The 15,114-nt window shown below is 41.3% G+C and overlaps 1 protein-coding gene across 4 annotated transcripts in view; it reads right to left on the bottom strand.

Annotated features, from left to right (window-relative positions):
* Positions 1-15,114, bottom strand: part of nlgn1 (neuroligin 1) — a 268,080-nt gene that overhangs the window by 155,228 nt on the left and 97,738 nt on the right. For 2 of the 4 annotated variants that reach the window (XM_040183287.2, XM_040183285.2), the window contains 2 exons: positions 14,220-14,279; positions 7,849-8,001 (listed from right to left, as the gene is read on the bottom strand). In XM_040183287.2, coding sequence (XP_040039221.1) covers positions 7,849-8,001; positions 14,220-14,279 — 213 coding nt within the window. 4 annotated transcript variants of the gene reach the window in all.

Here is a 15,114-nt window from a genome sequence, read left to right as displayed (position 1 = left end):
ACGTGAAATAAGCGGAAGTTAAACGAGATGACGTTCGGTTTTGGTTGTTTTTTCAAGCTCTCAGTACGATGTCATATATTATATAGTATCATAAAAAACCCACCAAAAACACAAACATATCAGACATATACACATTAGAGTGTGACAAAGGTTTATTGTCCCATACGACCTTACAGTTGTGAAGCAGAGATTGTGATCTGTCACTGAATTTTAATAAAGTTCTTAAAAGTAAAGACAGTTGAGTAGAAGTTGTGTCACTCAATCACTCCTAATAGCTCGTCGAAGCATCCCAGCATCAGCTGTCTATTACTGAATCGTACAGACACAAACCACACTGATGGCATGAAGTTAAAGTTAAAACACTCAACGAAGCCCCATTATTAATGGACATGGCTGAAATCCGGTCATCATAGTCGACAAGCCGAAGTTGTATTGGGGCGCTCGCTCCTTTTGCTTGGCGCACGCTCCCGATCTTGATCTAGAATTGATTGCTCTTCCTTGGGTTCCCGGATGTTGCGGTTCGAATTTTTTTGCATTGAATTTTTGCATTGGATTTTTTTGCATTGAATTTTTGCATTGAATTTTTTTGCTTTGAATTTTTGCATTGGATTTTTTTGCATTGAATTTTTGCATTGAATTTTTTTTGCATTGAATTTTTGCATTGAATTTTTGCATTGAATTTTTTGCAGTTGAATTATTTGTGGTTGAATTTTTTGCAGTTGAATATTTTAACGATGAAAAACATTCAGATACATGATTTCAATGCATAAATATTCAGTGCTAGAAATTCAATCACCTTTTTCTTTCAAAATCCGATGACACAGATTTACTTCCATACGAATGAGTCAGCAACAATTGTATTTGAATTGATTCAATCCTTGATTTCATGACGGTGGGATGTGGTGAAAGTTGTGACCACAGATTCCTGGCGCTCTGTTTGGTTCGTGCCCAGATCGTCATCTGTTGTCCCACCTTCAGCCAGATTAATCTAATCACCAACGCATCGGTAGAGCTGCTGCGTGCCTCGCCACACCACCCCCTAAAGTGCCAGATCACCATTAGCATAGCATAGCATAACTGACATTGCAGTCCACTCACTGAGCAAATCCTTATGCCAGCGACATTTTACAAAATGAGCAGGAGGCAAAGAAACGAAACAAAGTGATAGCTGAAAGAGAGAACCACACAACGGCCAGGAAACTACTACGGCATGAGGCTAAAACAGCCCAAAAGGTTGCAACGAACCCTTTATTGACTAAAAACAGCAGCATTTTAGCTGCCATTAGCTCTATGTTCATATTGGTCTATATTCCCAGAACGTTACAGATTATCACAAGGGCCACATTCTATTCTCACCAGGTTATAAGCATTTAGAATTATATTTTGTCTGCTGATAACAGACATAATGTAGTTGAATTCAAAAAGTTTTTCAAAGCATAAAACAATACACAAGAACACTACCATTACATTTGGAGCACTTTTACTGGAGAAGACAGCGTACTGTGGCAATTTCACAATACATCTGATTGAAAGCTGTAGTCTCTAAAATGTTATCAGGTTGGTTTGAGGTTTACTACTACATACCCCATCAAAACAGCTGATATGTGCGTACTTTAATATATTAACAGGAATAAACAAACATAATAAAGGTACATATCTGACCTATGTTAGATCTGTTATGCAATATATATTAAATACAATAAATACTGTATGAAAGGAAATAAAATGAATCTGATTAATAGTAGGTTTTGGCATGGCAGGATGACAGTATGGAGTAGGAGATATTGCAGCACATAGTGCAGCATGTCTCAGTGAAGCATGTCCACTGATCAAAGCTCCCTGTGCCCTAAAATAGCTGAGGAAATGTCAGATCTTCACTCGGCTAATTTACAGGGGGAAACAACCAACAACATGGCAATACTGATAATACACACACCCACCCACACAAATACACACACACACACATGTACTGTAGAGCCCGTCGACATATAAAGTCTTGGGTGGAAAGAGAAATATAACAACACAGCCATGAACAGTAGTTGCATATGAATACATACAATCACACTTGACCCCAATTGGAAAGGTAGCATTTATTACACCCCAACACTACAATCGAGGTCATTTCTCTGTGTTTTCTGTCTGTTACTATGTGTTTTCTATGTTGCTGCCTGTCTTGGCCAAAAGAGATTTGTAATCTCAATGGGACTTTCCTGGTTTAAATAAAGGTTTAATGAAAAATTACTTGAGGGTGATCAAATTTTGATCTTGCGAAATACATACTGAGGAGAAGTGATTTTCCCTGAGTGATGAAGAACAGCCATCTCAATACCGACAACTAAATTCCTCCCTTCCAATGGAAAGTGGGCTTTAAGTTACAAAAGATGGAGAGCCACTGCACCAGCGTCAGGGTTGGATTCTTCTGTTCTTGGCAACAGGACACACCCCCATGTAGATATGAAGGGCTATGATGTGCTTCCAATGATTATACATCATTATTCCTACACACTGGTCCTTTAAGTCACCACATATTTGAGCTCACTTTTTGATCTCTCACAACTCGGGATTTTCTTCCCACATCTGGCATGAAGGCATCGCAAATAAAATGCACTATTGAGTGCAATATTGACGTGAATATTTTGTGTTTTTACAGGATCTTAACCAAAAAGATCCATAGTATTTATATTGTTATATTATATTATATATATATATATATATATATATATATATATATATACATATATATATATATATATTATACTTCATCAAGAGCTGATCTCAACAATAGTACAAAGAGACAGAGAGAGAGTGTTAGAATACATCCCGATGTTTGGAGGGAAAGGAATCATTAGCCTGAATTAAAGACTTGTGTGAAGAACAAGATTAAAGTGAAGCACTTAAGCCTGATTTATGCTTCTGCGTTTTCAGAGCGACGCAGACGCAAGCCCCCCTTGCGTGTCCCTTGGTCGCTTTTCACACCTCCTTGCGTCCTTGAGTGTGTGGAGACAGTTTTCTAGGCTTGCGTCGAAAGCAACGCAAGCCTCCCGCAGCGCACCAGGCTGCGATTGGTCTGCTGACTACGTCCTTTACGGAGTCTCACATTTCCGTTTTCACAGCCTGACACCGCCATTATTAAAACGAAGAATGTTTACGAGAGAACGGAGCAGATTTAAGAACTTTTGTCGGAGGAAATGTGCAAATATGAGCGCGTATACAAGCCGGTATTGGCGGGTTGTAGAAGCGGGTTGGATTCACGGAGGGAGATCGCCGCAAACGCCGGTTTGCTGGTCGAGAGGAACAAAGTTGTGGAGGAAAATACGGGACAAATGTGTCCGCGATGAAAAGCATCAGTGTCGATGCACGGGGCAATAAAGTCTATGATACATAAATAAACAAATAAATAAATAGACGTGACTCTCTAGGTCGTCTTCCACAAAAACACAACAACAGCCTGTTGTTCTGGAGGTGAATCGCTCTGCAACACACGCAAGACTTTACAACCATGAATTCTGACCATGAAGTCGACACAACGACGCAGAAGCATGCGCCGGCCTTAAGTCAGACGCGGCCCATGGGTTTCTGAACAAGCATGTGTCAGGGCCACTAGCAATGAAGGATGCAACCGATGCAGTCACAGAAAGAATAATATAACTAAACTTGGGTATTTGTTTGAGGGAGGAATCAATTAATAAGCAATGCTAATCGTCAGCATTTAGCCAGCAGGACCAAAACTAACGGAAAGAGATTTCCCAAGGAATGTAGAGGGAGAAAAGGAGAGACGATGTACGAGACAGAGGAATATTTGGGAACATTAGGGGAACTTCCAGTGTTTTAGGAAATGCTCCTCAAGCAAACATACACAGTCATAATTGAGATACAGAACCCTGTTTGTTGTTTCAAACAATTCCAAAATATTTTAGGGATTTTTAAAAAATATCTATCCATCTACTTTTTTAAATGTGGTTTAGCTGTCCTTTGAAGTAAACGTAATATCGTAATACTATCCGAAAGTACATTTACAAGAACTTCACATACTACTAATTTTAATGTTTAGTGACTTTTAGTAACGTTTATTAAGCTTATTAGCTTGACTCAATGGTTTCGGCTGTTTAGTCTTTTCTTTGCTTGGATGTGAGTGTGGCGCTGACAGTGGGGCCCAGTTAGAAAAGCAGTGCCCATGCAGTGAATGGATATTTTAGTGGCCAGGTATCTTAAAACAATCAGAGGCTTGATGAATTGGCTGAATGGCTGATGAGTGGTTGGAATGGAAAGGGTATTTGGAGAAGGTTTGAGTCAGGGAAATGCACTTCATCAATCAGCATGATTAAAGCGTTTGGCTGGGCCAAAGCAAACTCAACACTGTACAGGCTTTAAAGGCACAGTCCGCTGTTTAGAGGTCCTGTGTATGCCCTGGTTTCATGTGTATAGGCAGTTGCAACCAACCACTATGTTGCTTGGTGTAGCAGTAACAGTTCTTATTTGGATTTACAATTAAAGTGTCAAAACAGTTGATGGTAAAAGGACTGTACTTCTATCTTGTGTTTCTCTTTTCTGGTCTTCTGACCATTCAAAGATCTTTATCCCTACATGTCATCATTCACCCTTTCACACACTGACACCAGGAGCTGTCATACACAGTGACACCTGCCCATCAGTCAGAAGAGCCACAGTCCTAACTAACATTCCAACAACGATGTAGCCACAGAACACGTCCACATGGTCTTGGAGCCCATCCACTGATTGACAGGTGAGCCCATGCAGGGGTGGATAAGAAGTGGAAGTAGTCATATGTGTTTTTATCCATTTGTTTGTGGACTACAGTGACAATATGAAGTTCAAAATTGTCATCTGCATCTTTTCTTTTGAAACCATAAGTGACAATAGATGGAGTTGCTTATTTAAACCGATCCCTGAAAAAGAAATGAAATAATGCAAACTAAAAGAAGGTGAAAACCCACTGCAAAAGGGATGAAGTTCTCGGATGAAAACACAGCCAACTCCCAGAGGGCAACAGCGCGGCAGAGACCTGACAATTAGCGTGTAGCCCCACCCTAAATCATACCTGGTCTGTTTGACTCTAAATGGACCGTGATGTAATACACGAACATCATTTTGTATTGAAGAGGAATTGAAACATTTACTGAGGGAATTAATCAAGTGAAAAGGAGTCATTTTCTCCTAGACTTCTTCACATTCACAGGAGTCGCCCCTGGTGGACACTAGAAGGACTGCAGGGTTGAGGCCCTTCAGTATTGACGTCATGTTTCCAGTGGTTCCAAAGTCAGTATTATCTTATGCTAATTGGACAGAACTTTGGATACCCAAGTTCCGGGTCAAGACATATGGGTGAGTGGGGAGCACGGTCGTCCTCCAATCAGAGGGTTGTCTGTTCAATCCCAGGCTCTGCTAACCTCATGTCGATGTGTCCTTGGGCAAGACACTTAACCCAACATGGCTCCTGTAGTGTGTGAATGTTAATTACTGATGGGCAGGTGTCACTGTGTATGGTTCTCCTGTCATCAGTGTATGAATGGGTGAATTATGTCATATAGTGTTAAGGTGCTTTGAGTGGTTGGAAGACTAGAAAAGTGCTGTACAAGTACAGTCCATTTACATATAAAGACAATACCTTTTGGTCTCCCTAGATATTCAGGTGATATGAGACTAAGTGGAACTAAATAAAACAAACCTTAAAAAGGATTTTCCCCATTAGAAACTCCTAAGTCATTATACACACACACATACACACATACTAGTAGCCTCCTATACATGTGGCATATGGCCAGATCTATCGCTGCCAAGGCCCTCAAACAATAAATACAGCTTTGAGTCAGAGGCACTGCATATTTAAAGCCACTAATGACTTCCTGCAAGTGCTCATTCTCACAGACACCCACTAAGCCGGGGAGAAAAAAATCACCAGCGCTAGAGGAGGGAATTCTGTCAGCACAGCGGGTTCTCCAAGCGGCTTGGAACACCTTGGACTGGTCGCCAGCCAATCGCAGGGTAACACAGAGACAAACAACCATTCACATCCACACACCAACGGGAAATTTAGTCACCAATCAACCTGATCCCCCAAACATGTCTCTGGACTGTGGGAGGAATATGGCGGCAAATCACTTTCAACATTTGAGAGTGCAAATCAGGTTGATGCGCGCGCGTAAATCAAACATCCGCGAGCGAAAGTCCGTCTTGCGCAAGGTGTTTTCTACGCGCTGGCTGTTGTTCTTTTTGACAGTAAGGGGGCGGAGCCTGTCACCATGGTCTCTACACCTGATTGGTTACAAACCCCGTCTTTGGATTGGCCGGAGTGATGCATTCACACAACTATAGCAGCCCATTTCCGCACTAAATTATGAGATAAATTGTTGTCAAAAACCCATTTTCACAGCGAACCCCGAATGGCTCTCCTTGGACAGAGGAGCCTCACAAGAGGAGGTCCATGATGTGAACACACTGTGGACTTGAGAAATGCTGGTAGATGTGACTTGTGTGTCTCTGTAGTTTAGCAGTATGTTCAGTATCACTTGTGGAACAAAGACAAGCATGTGTGTCATGTTCTCTGCCTGCTATAAAAATCTTGAGAGTTGCTGTGAAGCCTGAACGCTCATTCTTCACACACACACACACACACACACACACACACACGCACACACACACACACACACACACACACACAGGTACTTGCCCCCCAGACAAACAATATTCAACGTGAGTGAAAGGTGGATATTGCCCTTTATCTTTATCCCGGTAAAGTTTAATGAGATGAAAAGAAAAAGCCTCGAAAACTAAACAACATGGAAATTGAATAATTTCCCTGCATATAAAGAATTGACACAATCTCATTTCGGACGGAGGCGGCAAACCTTTGTTTCAGTCATGTGTGGTAATATATCCCTTCCCTCTGGCTAAGACTTTGACATACTCACACTGCAGGGAAGGAATTAGGACTGAGACTGACGAGAAAAGATAAGATAGATGAGGAGGAAAATGACTTAAGATCAGAGGAGACAGTGTCATGGTATAGTACAAGACAGGGGAAGGGGAGGATAGATGCATCAAAAGGAACCGGGTCTGCAGTACATGTGCTCTTTTATACTTGTATCAGGACAGAACGAAAGGATATTTCAACATTTTGATGTTGAGTAAACGAGAAGGATGTCTGTCGCCACTACATTTCTTTGTTAGATAGATATCAAAACGTCATGATTTTAGGACGTCAATCATACTCGACATTAGAATACTTGTAAGGGCTTCTTTTCAAAGATGAAATGGGTGTGATCGGGTTTGACAGTATTGTACGACAACGTGCTTGACTGCTGTTGAGAAAACATGGTGAAGAGAAAAAAAGTATCTACTTTGACTTTGACAGCTCAAACTTCACACTGTAGCACAATAGGGGGAGGAGGCACAGCCCTAAATCGAAATGATTTAAATCCAGACTTTGAGTAAAAGTGTCTTAACCGTAATCAACAAAATCGAGATTGAAACTGTTACCAACAGGAGTGAACAAAATGAAATCCAGATGTCAAAAAATGAGAATCACACTAAACTTAGCTCTCTCAAATATCAGCAGCAGCAGCAGATGGGACATATCAATGATGAAGGGTATGGAACAAGAGGAGGAAGAAAGAAAAGACCCAGATTAGCATTAATGCTAAGCTAAGGTCACTGAAAAATAACAGCAACAGCACATGGAATGACCAACAGATCCAAAGAGAGTAGAAAAAAGCATTCCTTGTAGGCCCATGCTGCTGGGATCAGCAGTAAAGTAAGGACCCAGAGAGAAAGCAGAGGTCCAACATGGAAACAGTGGTTGTGTGTCACGACGCAGAGAAGGATCCTTACCTAAGATGCCCAGCCGGTAGTTGACGGTTATGACAATCACATTTCCATAGCTGGCCAGGATGCTGCCATCAAACATATTCCCAGTTCCTTCCATGTAGGAGCCCCCGTGTATGAAAACCATCACCGGCTTGGGGCTTCCACTCTCCCTAATGTCTGGGGGAGGGAGGAGGAAGAGGAGGAGGTGGAGAAGGCAGAAGGACTGATTAGATGACATAATGAACGTGACAGCTTCCAATACATAAGGGGGCTTTAGCCACCTCGTTAATTTAAAACTTAATCTTGGCACACCGGCTTTTTGAACACAAAGACCTTGTTAGTTTGAGGCGTCAAACCACTCATTTTTCTACACGCAGGCTGTGACATGGTTGTGTTCATTGGGATATTGCATTCTTTTATTAACCAATTTTAAAACTGTATAGGTGTTAATGAAACAGGATATTTTCTCGTCCAGGCAATGGACTGGCAACATGCAAGAGTGGCAATCTGAACTGTCAAATCATGTAAATGGCATAAAAGCGTTCAACCACTCAAATTCAGGTTGTTACGTCATAATTGTTTAGCTGTCGGGAATGTGCCTGAACTTATAAATATAAATGTATGTGACAGCATACTGGCAGAAGGGGGGATTAAACACCACTAACAAGTGAATGGGACACGTCTCTTTGAATAGTAAAATGTATTTTGTTAATGTAAAGAAGAGGATGTTAATTCACTTTTGCTCTAACATTCCCAAAAATCATATAATCCAGTGTAATTACAGTTGCTAAACAAAACATACAGCGGATGATGAGTGGAGGTAGGTTTCTGTTACCACGGCTGTGAAAATGAGGTAGAGGTTTCGGGGAATAGGGGCCGAATCCAGAGATCTAACAGCACGCTGCTACCCACGTTCAAACCAAGCTGTGGCTTTCATCTGCTGCGTCTCATAGAAAAGGCTTTTCATCTGGCGTCCTAAGCATCCACACACCGTTTATCCAACTGATGTTTTACCACAGAGGGACTCGGGTCCTGGGAGAGCGTCCACGCCGAATTAGAAATTAGCCGAGCAGGAAAACCATTTTTTGAGGACTTTTGAAGACTATTCAAATAATAATAAGTAAAATACTTTATGGGTTTACCCTCAACTCACTGTCACTATTATAATTAAAGGTGAAAGAAACACATTTCTGTGGAAACTGAAAATTATGCAGCAAAAACTGAAGGCAGGAACTAAATGTTACAGTGTGCCTATAAATTGGAAAACTCCAAAGAAAAATGCTTTCTTACCAACGGCATATGCAATACACACAGCAAGCAAAAGCAATTTGGCAAGAGGAAATGGGCTAAAAGAAAACGAGAATCTAGAGTGGAATGAAAATTAGGTAAAAATCTTTTCTCTTTGTTTGAAGGGTTTGTCCTTCCCTCCATCATTACATCACTTCATAATTGTCCTCTGGAAGACTTCCAGAAAGTCATGAAAAAGGTCAGGGGACTTTGGCAGCAGGGTGTGTGTGTAGTTCACAGTGCGGAAGTGTGTGAAGCAGGGAGGATGGAAGGCGTTTGATGTCAATGATGATGTCGGAGGGAGATGGCGAGGATGATGATGATGCAGATGACAGCCTTGACAATGATGTTGGTGAAGACTGAAGTAGTTGTGCTGAAGGTGATTCTGATGGCATGGCCATGATGCTGATGGTTGCAGCCATGATGCTGCTGGTGGCCGCCATAATGACGCCACGCCTTCTCACTCCCAACCGATCAATGGTGCTCGGTGAGTGGCCCTACGCCTCAATATGACACTCGAGTCTCGCTCCCGGGGTCAGTACGGTATCAGCGTCACGGCCAACCGGCAGAAAGCGCAAACTGTGATTCTCCTGTTTACGCCGTATTTACGAAACTTGCAGTTCATCAGGTGACCAGCGCCTTTCCCCGCCCACTATACCGCATATTGCGAGAATTTAAACGCGCAATTGAATGGGCCTCTTTCTCTCTCTCTATCATGGATCAGCCAAAAATGTGGTGACAATTATGGAGAGGTCACAGTTTGGGCTAAAATACATCTATTTGTGACATGAAATAACTGTTCTATTTGTAAATACTGTGAGTAAAGACTGGATGTTACAAAACTAAAAACATTTGTAAAATAAGTCAATGTTGATCTGGCTTCCTTGCACTACTGTTTCTACATTGTAATAACAGTGCAGACAGGTTTACTTTGAGTTAGGTAGGAGACACTGACCAGGAGTCAGTATTTGGCGGGTCGGGTTGGTTGGGGAGGGTGATGATGGTCTTGCTGGTGCTGCTGCTGACAAGGTGGTGGTAATGACAACCCATTATATTAACAACGAAGTTTATTTAAGCAATAAGATACGAGAGGCTGAATTTATCATCCAATAAAGTAACAGTTTGGGAGTCGTTGTCAGATTATTGAAGATAAAGTACTGCCTAAGTACCTTATTGCTTTTATATTACGGTTACCAGCTAAATTATGAATAGTAAGTAAATAGCTGCCTTTCCGCACAAAATAGTATTAGCCAGCAAACGTTGTGTATCTCATTCCAGTAGTCCCTATATGTGCACGTAAATATCATCGCTCATGACGTCCACCTTAATTGGCCCCAAAACGATCATTTGTGGTGTTTCCGGTCTTTTTTCGCCACAGAGCTATACGGTCGCGCAAAATCTAACCTTTTACTTTGAGTGCGCGGTGATGTGGAACGTTTGGGTCAATGTGAACAGCAACTGTACATTATCGCTGAATAATGCACACCCCGTGACTCACTCTCAACCAATCAGAATGCTGGATTTCATCTACCTGTAGTATAAAATGCCGTAAGTCATGACGATGTCAGCAATTAGGACGGCCATGCAGCCATTAACTATCATTAAACTGAGGATGATGTTGATTGAAGCAACAAGCAGTGGTGACAATGAAGTTGATGCAAACAATAGTGACAGCATGAAAACAATGACGAAGATGGAAAGGAGCGGAGGGCTACTTTGTTCATGCCTTAATGGTGTATTTGTCCTTAAAGCAAATAGGGATCATTTATCCCATCTGAATACTCTTGTTAGATCTGTAAGATGTGTCAGACTTTTCTCTATGGGATTACATGAATAAATGAATTTCTGCTGCAGCGGGCTGAAGGTCAGTGGTATGAGGGGACCTTAGGGTTAGATGTTTGCGTAGTGTTTAAGTAATTGGTTGATTTACTTCAATTGACTGGCTGAAATGTTTATAAAAATGTACTTTACAGGCAGTTTATACAATCCAGCTTACTCTCAGCATGGTTTCCTGGCATCTTTCATCGGCTGCCACAGCAACATTTAGAGCCAAATAAACAAATCTAAAGCAAACTCTCCTGTTCCCCTTACATATCAATCAATCCCCATTCCGCTGAGGGAAGTGAGGTAAACATCTGATGATGACATAATCATTTTTAATATACTGATGTTCTTTAGTTTTTTTCAGTTTGAAGTGACTTAAAATGAATCCTTTTTTTAATTACAAGCGTTTGTACCCAAGCATGCAGCGAGATGAAAGCTTGCTTTGGGAAGCGCAATAATGAAATGCAATCCTGAAGTGATTCCACCATTCAGGGTTTGCCGGGATACGTGTGTGTGAAGTAGAGATTGTCAGAGGAACGGTACCATGACAACATGGAGTAGATCGTTGCTTGCTCTTGGATGAGGTTCTGATCAAAGAGATCCAGGTGCTCAGTGAGTAAGCCCTAAGAGATGCCCTCGGGCTGTTGTAACAACTCCTGTATCCTCTCCCCGTGCTGCGTTAGACACTTATCCAAGCAACAGCCTCTTGCTGCAGGGAGCCAAGCAACAGGAAACCAAAAGAGGCCCAGTGTTGAACGCCAGTTTATGACCTTATTAATGTTTCATATACTCACATAAACATATGTGAACACAACCGCTACATCAAGCCTCAATAGGTGGAGCTGCACAAGAATTGCCCCCAACTGCAGCCTGAGTGTGGGATGGATGCTCCAAGGTAAAACATTCTCTCTATCATGTCCTCCTCCGGCCCACGTTTCTCCTCCTGTTCACAAAATCCATATCCCTGTGCCCTCCACACCCAGAGTAATAAATCCACAGTGTTGGGAAGATTCATATCTCACAGGTGTTGCCATCTAACCTTTTCTGTAGGGTACAGGGGCCTTAGCACAGTTCACAGCATTGACACTTCAGTACACCCACTCTTAACTTGAAATATTTGCTGCAAAAAAAAGAGATCCTCAGCTTTAGGGGACATTCCTGTTAACATCACTATCCCAACCCAAAGGGATTACAAACACCAGATTATTGAGTATAAGGAGATTGTAAAGGGGACGGGAGGTTGGGGATGTCCTCATTCAGTTTACATCTCCACGGCTAAAAGAGGTCAAGGGTTTAGAGTATCACAGCCATTATAGGGCAGTCTGACTGTGTGTGTGTGTGTGTGTGTGTGTGTCCTTGAGCATGTTTTCCTCTATTAAACTGGATTAGTTGTCCTTCTTTAAGATCATATTTGCTATGATGCATTGAATAGATCTGTGTGACTTTCTAATCTTATTGGTGTGTGTGTGTGTGTGTGTGTGTGTGTGTGTGTGTGTGTGTGCGCGTGTTTTTGGAGAACCCAGAAAAACAGCATAATGGTGCAGATCAAAGGGATGCGGATGGTTGTGAGTCTTGTTTGGAAGTAATTGCTGTTTACTTGCTCACATTATACAGTAGAGGTGCCTTATTAAGACTGTGGCTGCCTTTAAAGTCGCTCTCCAAATGCCTTGAGGAGAAACAGCTCTATCTCAGGGTTTTATCAAGGAAATGTGTTTCCTAATATGACTTTTCAAAAGACTCGTTCATGGCACTTTGCCATAGGTGCATCTTTCTGTAGTATTGAGATTAATGGATTTCCAGCACACTGGTTTGGTCATCAAACAGCATTTACTGTCTGGGGACTATCCACTGGATTCTTTTGGTATTTTTGTTCACCAGTACATGCCCACTAATCACCTGGGATGAAATGCTATGGCAGAAAACAACAGTGTGCAGTAAATGCTTATGTTTCCTTTAATTGTATTAAATGGTTTACAGTATGTGTTTTAGTTGGAGAGAAACACACCAACGTGATCTCATGTGAAGGTGCTGGTCACAGTGCAAACGGTGGCAGCTTGGAGCATCATTCATTTTAAAACACATTTCTGTTTTTACTTCTCATTACAATTCTAAATGAAAGACTTCCACCTATAGGGATGGACTTTTTCTATAACTATTTAAGGTTAACCAGACGATTGTGCAAAAGGAAAGAAACATGTTGTGGTTTATTGAAAATTTGAACGTAATATTGAAAGTTATGTGGTTGCTGGTGGTCGGGGACTTGTGTCTCTGAGCAACGTTGGGATACTCATATAATTCAAGGAGAAGGAGTGGGATCATATACTTTAATACATCCACCTCCTCGTGTACGCGTGATATATATTACGTATGTATTTCGCAAGATTTTACAGGTTTTGCTACATGTTTATGGCCCTCGAATAAAGAAAGCATGAGATTAACAGAGGCGACATGAGGAGGCCTCCACAACTACCATGCAATATAACCTCAGTTTGTATTCGCGCTTTGGATTGTATGTTTTCCCAAAAGCATGAGAGTGGAGGGCCCAGATGGTCACTTGACACCTCAACGGCAGTCATTTCACTCAGCCTTAACACAAATGCTGACGTTTTATTATTATTGCCTAATATGTCATATCCACATTTTGTGTAGCAACCAAACCAGTCATGTAGCAGCTTTGGACTGGACACAGACACTGCAGGCATTTGTCCATCCAGTTAGCTTCACATACTGGTGGGGAAGTGAGATCACGCCAGGAGAGTTACAAGACTGAGGATGTATTTTCATCCTGTTTCACATACTAAGCTTGTTGGTTTGACGCCCAAAAAGTGAACAGGTCCAAATGTTTAGCATAGTCGCAAGCCAGTTAGCCGGAAGTGGATCTTTTGAGATGATCAGACTCAAATACTACACCAATTAAAAAAAGAGAAAAACATGCAAACACGTGTTAAGAGCTGGCTGAAGGGTTAATAGTTACTTCATCTGTTGGTGGGATGCAACATAGAAAAAAAGTAAGCAAATCCAAGCAGAAAATTAATGTTACAGTATTAACAATAAATAATGGTGGTAGACGTGTAAACTTTAAACATCAAGCTGAAAAGGACAAAACACATCGAGGCCAAAAAGGGTTTACCAGTAAAGAGCAAAAAGAAAATGTCCGTCACTTTCAAGAAAAAGACAAGAAATGTAAGAAAATCAAAGAAGATAAAAATTGGACGAGGAAGGGAAGGTTTGGTTTCCCTTGTCATGCAAATCAGTTTGACATGGGGGGGTCGAGGGGGGAATACCTTCGTCTTCCGTGCGGTCACTATCACCTAAATCATCAGTGTGTTTCTTTGTAAGGGGACCTATAGGACCAAGAAGGAGAAGATGAAGCAAAAACAAGGTGATCAAGAACACATATAGTTTTTAAAAGATGCTCTCAAAAGAAAACTATGTCAATAATTCATGTTTCTAATGCGACTTTCTCTGGAAGAATCGTCACATGACATGAAGACAGTAAACAGTGGACACAAAGTCCACTTCACATGTTAACAGTAAGTTTTTACTGTGTGATGGTTCACTTAAGAAAGTAGATGAGCAAGAAAAGAGGTTCTCTTGTAAAAAAAGAAGAAAAAAGAGGCAAAAAAGGTTTTTTTCTTTGTTGAAAATGAAGACTTAGCTGAGGATAAACCTCTTAGGATCAACAGGCATTAAACTCTTTGAAACAGTGCATACAGTAGCATCAGCTGTACATCTCAGAGACATTGGGTTAAGGGAGGAAAAAACAACATTTGTCAGAGCAGAGCAGTTCAACAGACATGCAACCCCCTCATTGTATTTGTCTTTGGACATCAACACACCCACATTCAAATTGTACATTCCGTTTCATGCATAGACGTCACTATGGAGGCGCTGCTGTAAAGGCTGCAAGAGGTAAGGTTAACAACAGTTCACAGTCCCCCCCCCCTGTTGAATCCCATTAACTGCAAACTCACAGGGAAATCCTTTTTCACTTAATATTCTATGTTATACAAACATTTAAAAAATCAGTCAAAAGTTTGGGGGTACTTTTATTTTCTTAGTGAATAATTTGTGAAATACTTGAACCTGATTTCTTGCACAGTAAATGTGATGCTACAGCTGGATGAATTCAGTTACCTTGTATTGTTTATACAGAGGGATGAACATGACTATCTTAAA

The sequence above is a fragment of the Gasterosteus aculeatus genome, chromosome 8 (genome assembly GCF_964276395.1).
Source record: "Gasterosteus aculeatus chromosome 8, fGasAcu3.hap1.1, whole genome shotgun sequence".
Taxonomy (NCBI): Eukaryota; Metazoa; Chordata; class Actinopteri; order Perciformes; family Gasterosteidae; genus Gasterosteus; species Gasterosteus aculeatus.
Note: the sequence above shows the minus strand (reverse complement) of the source record. Positions and strands in the feature narration are given on the sequence as shown.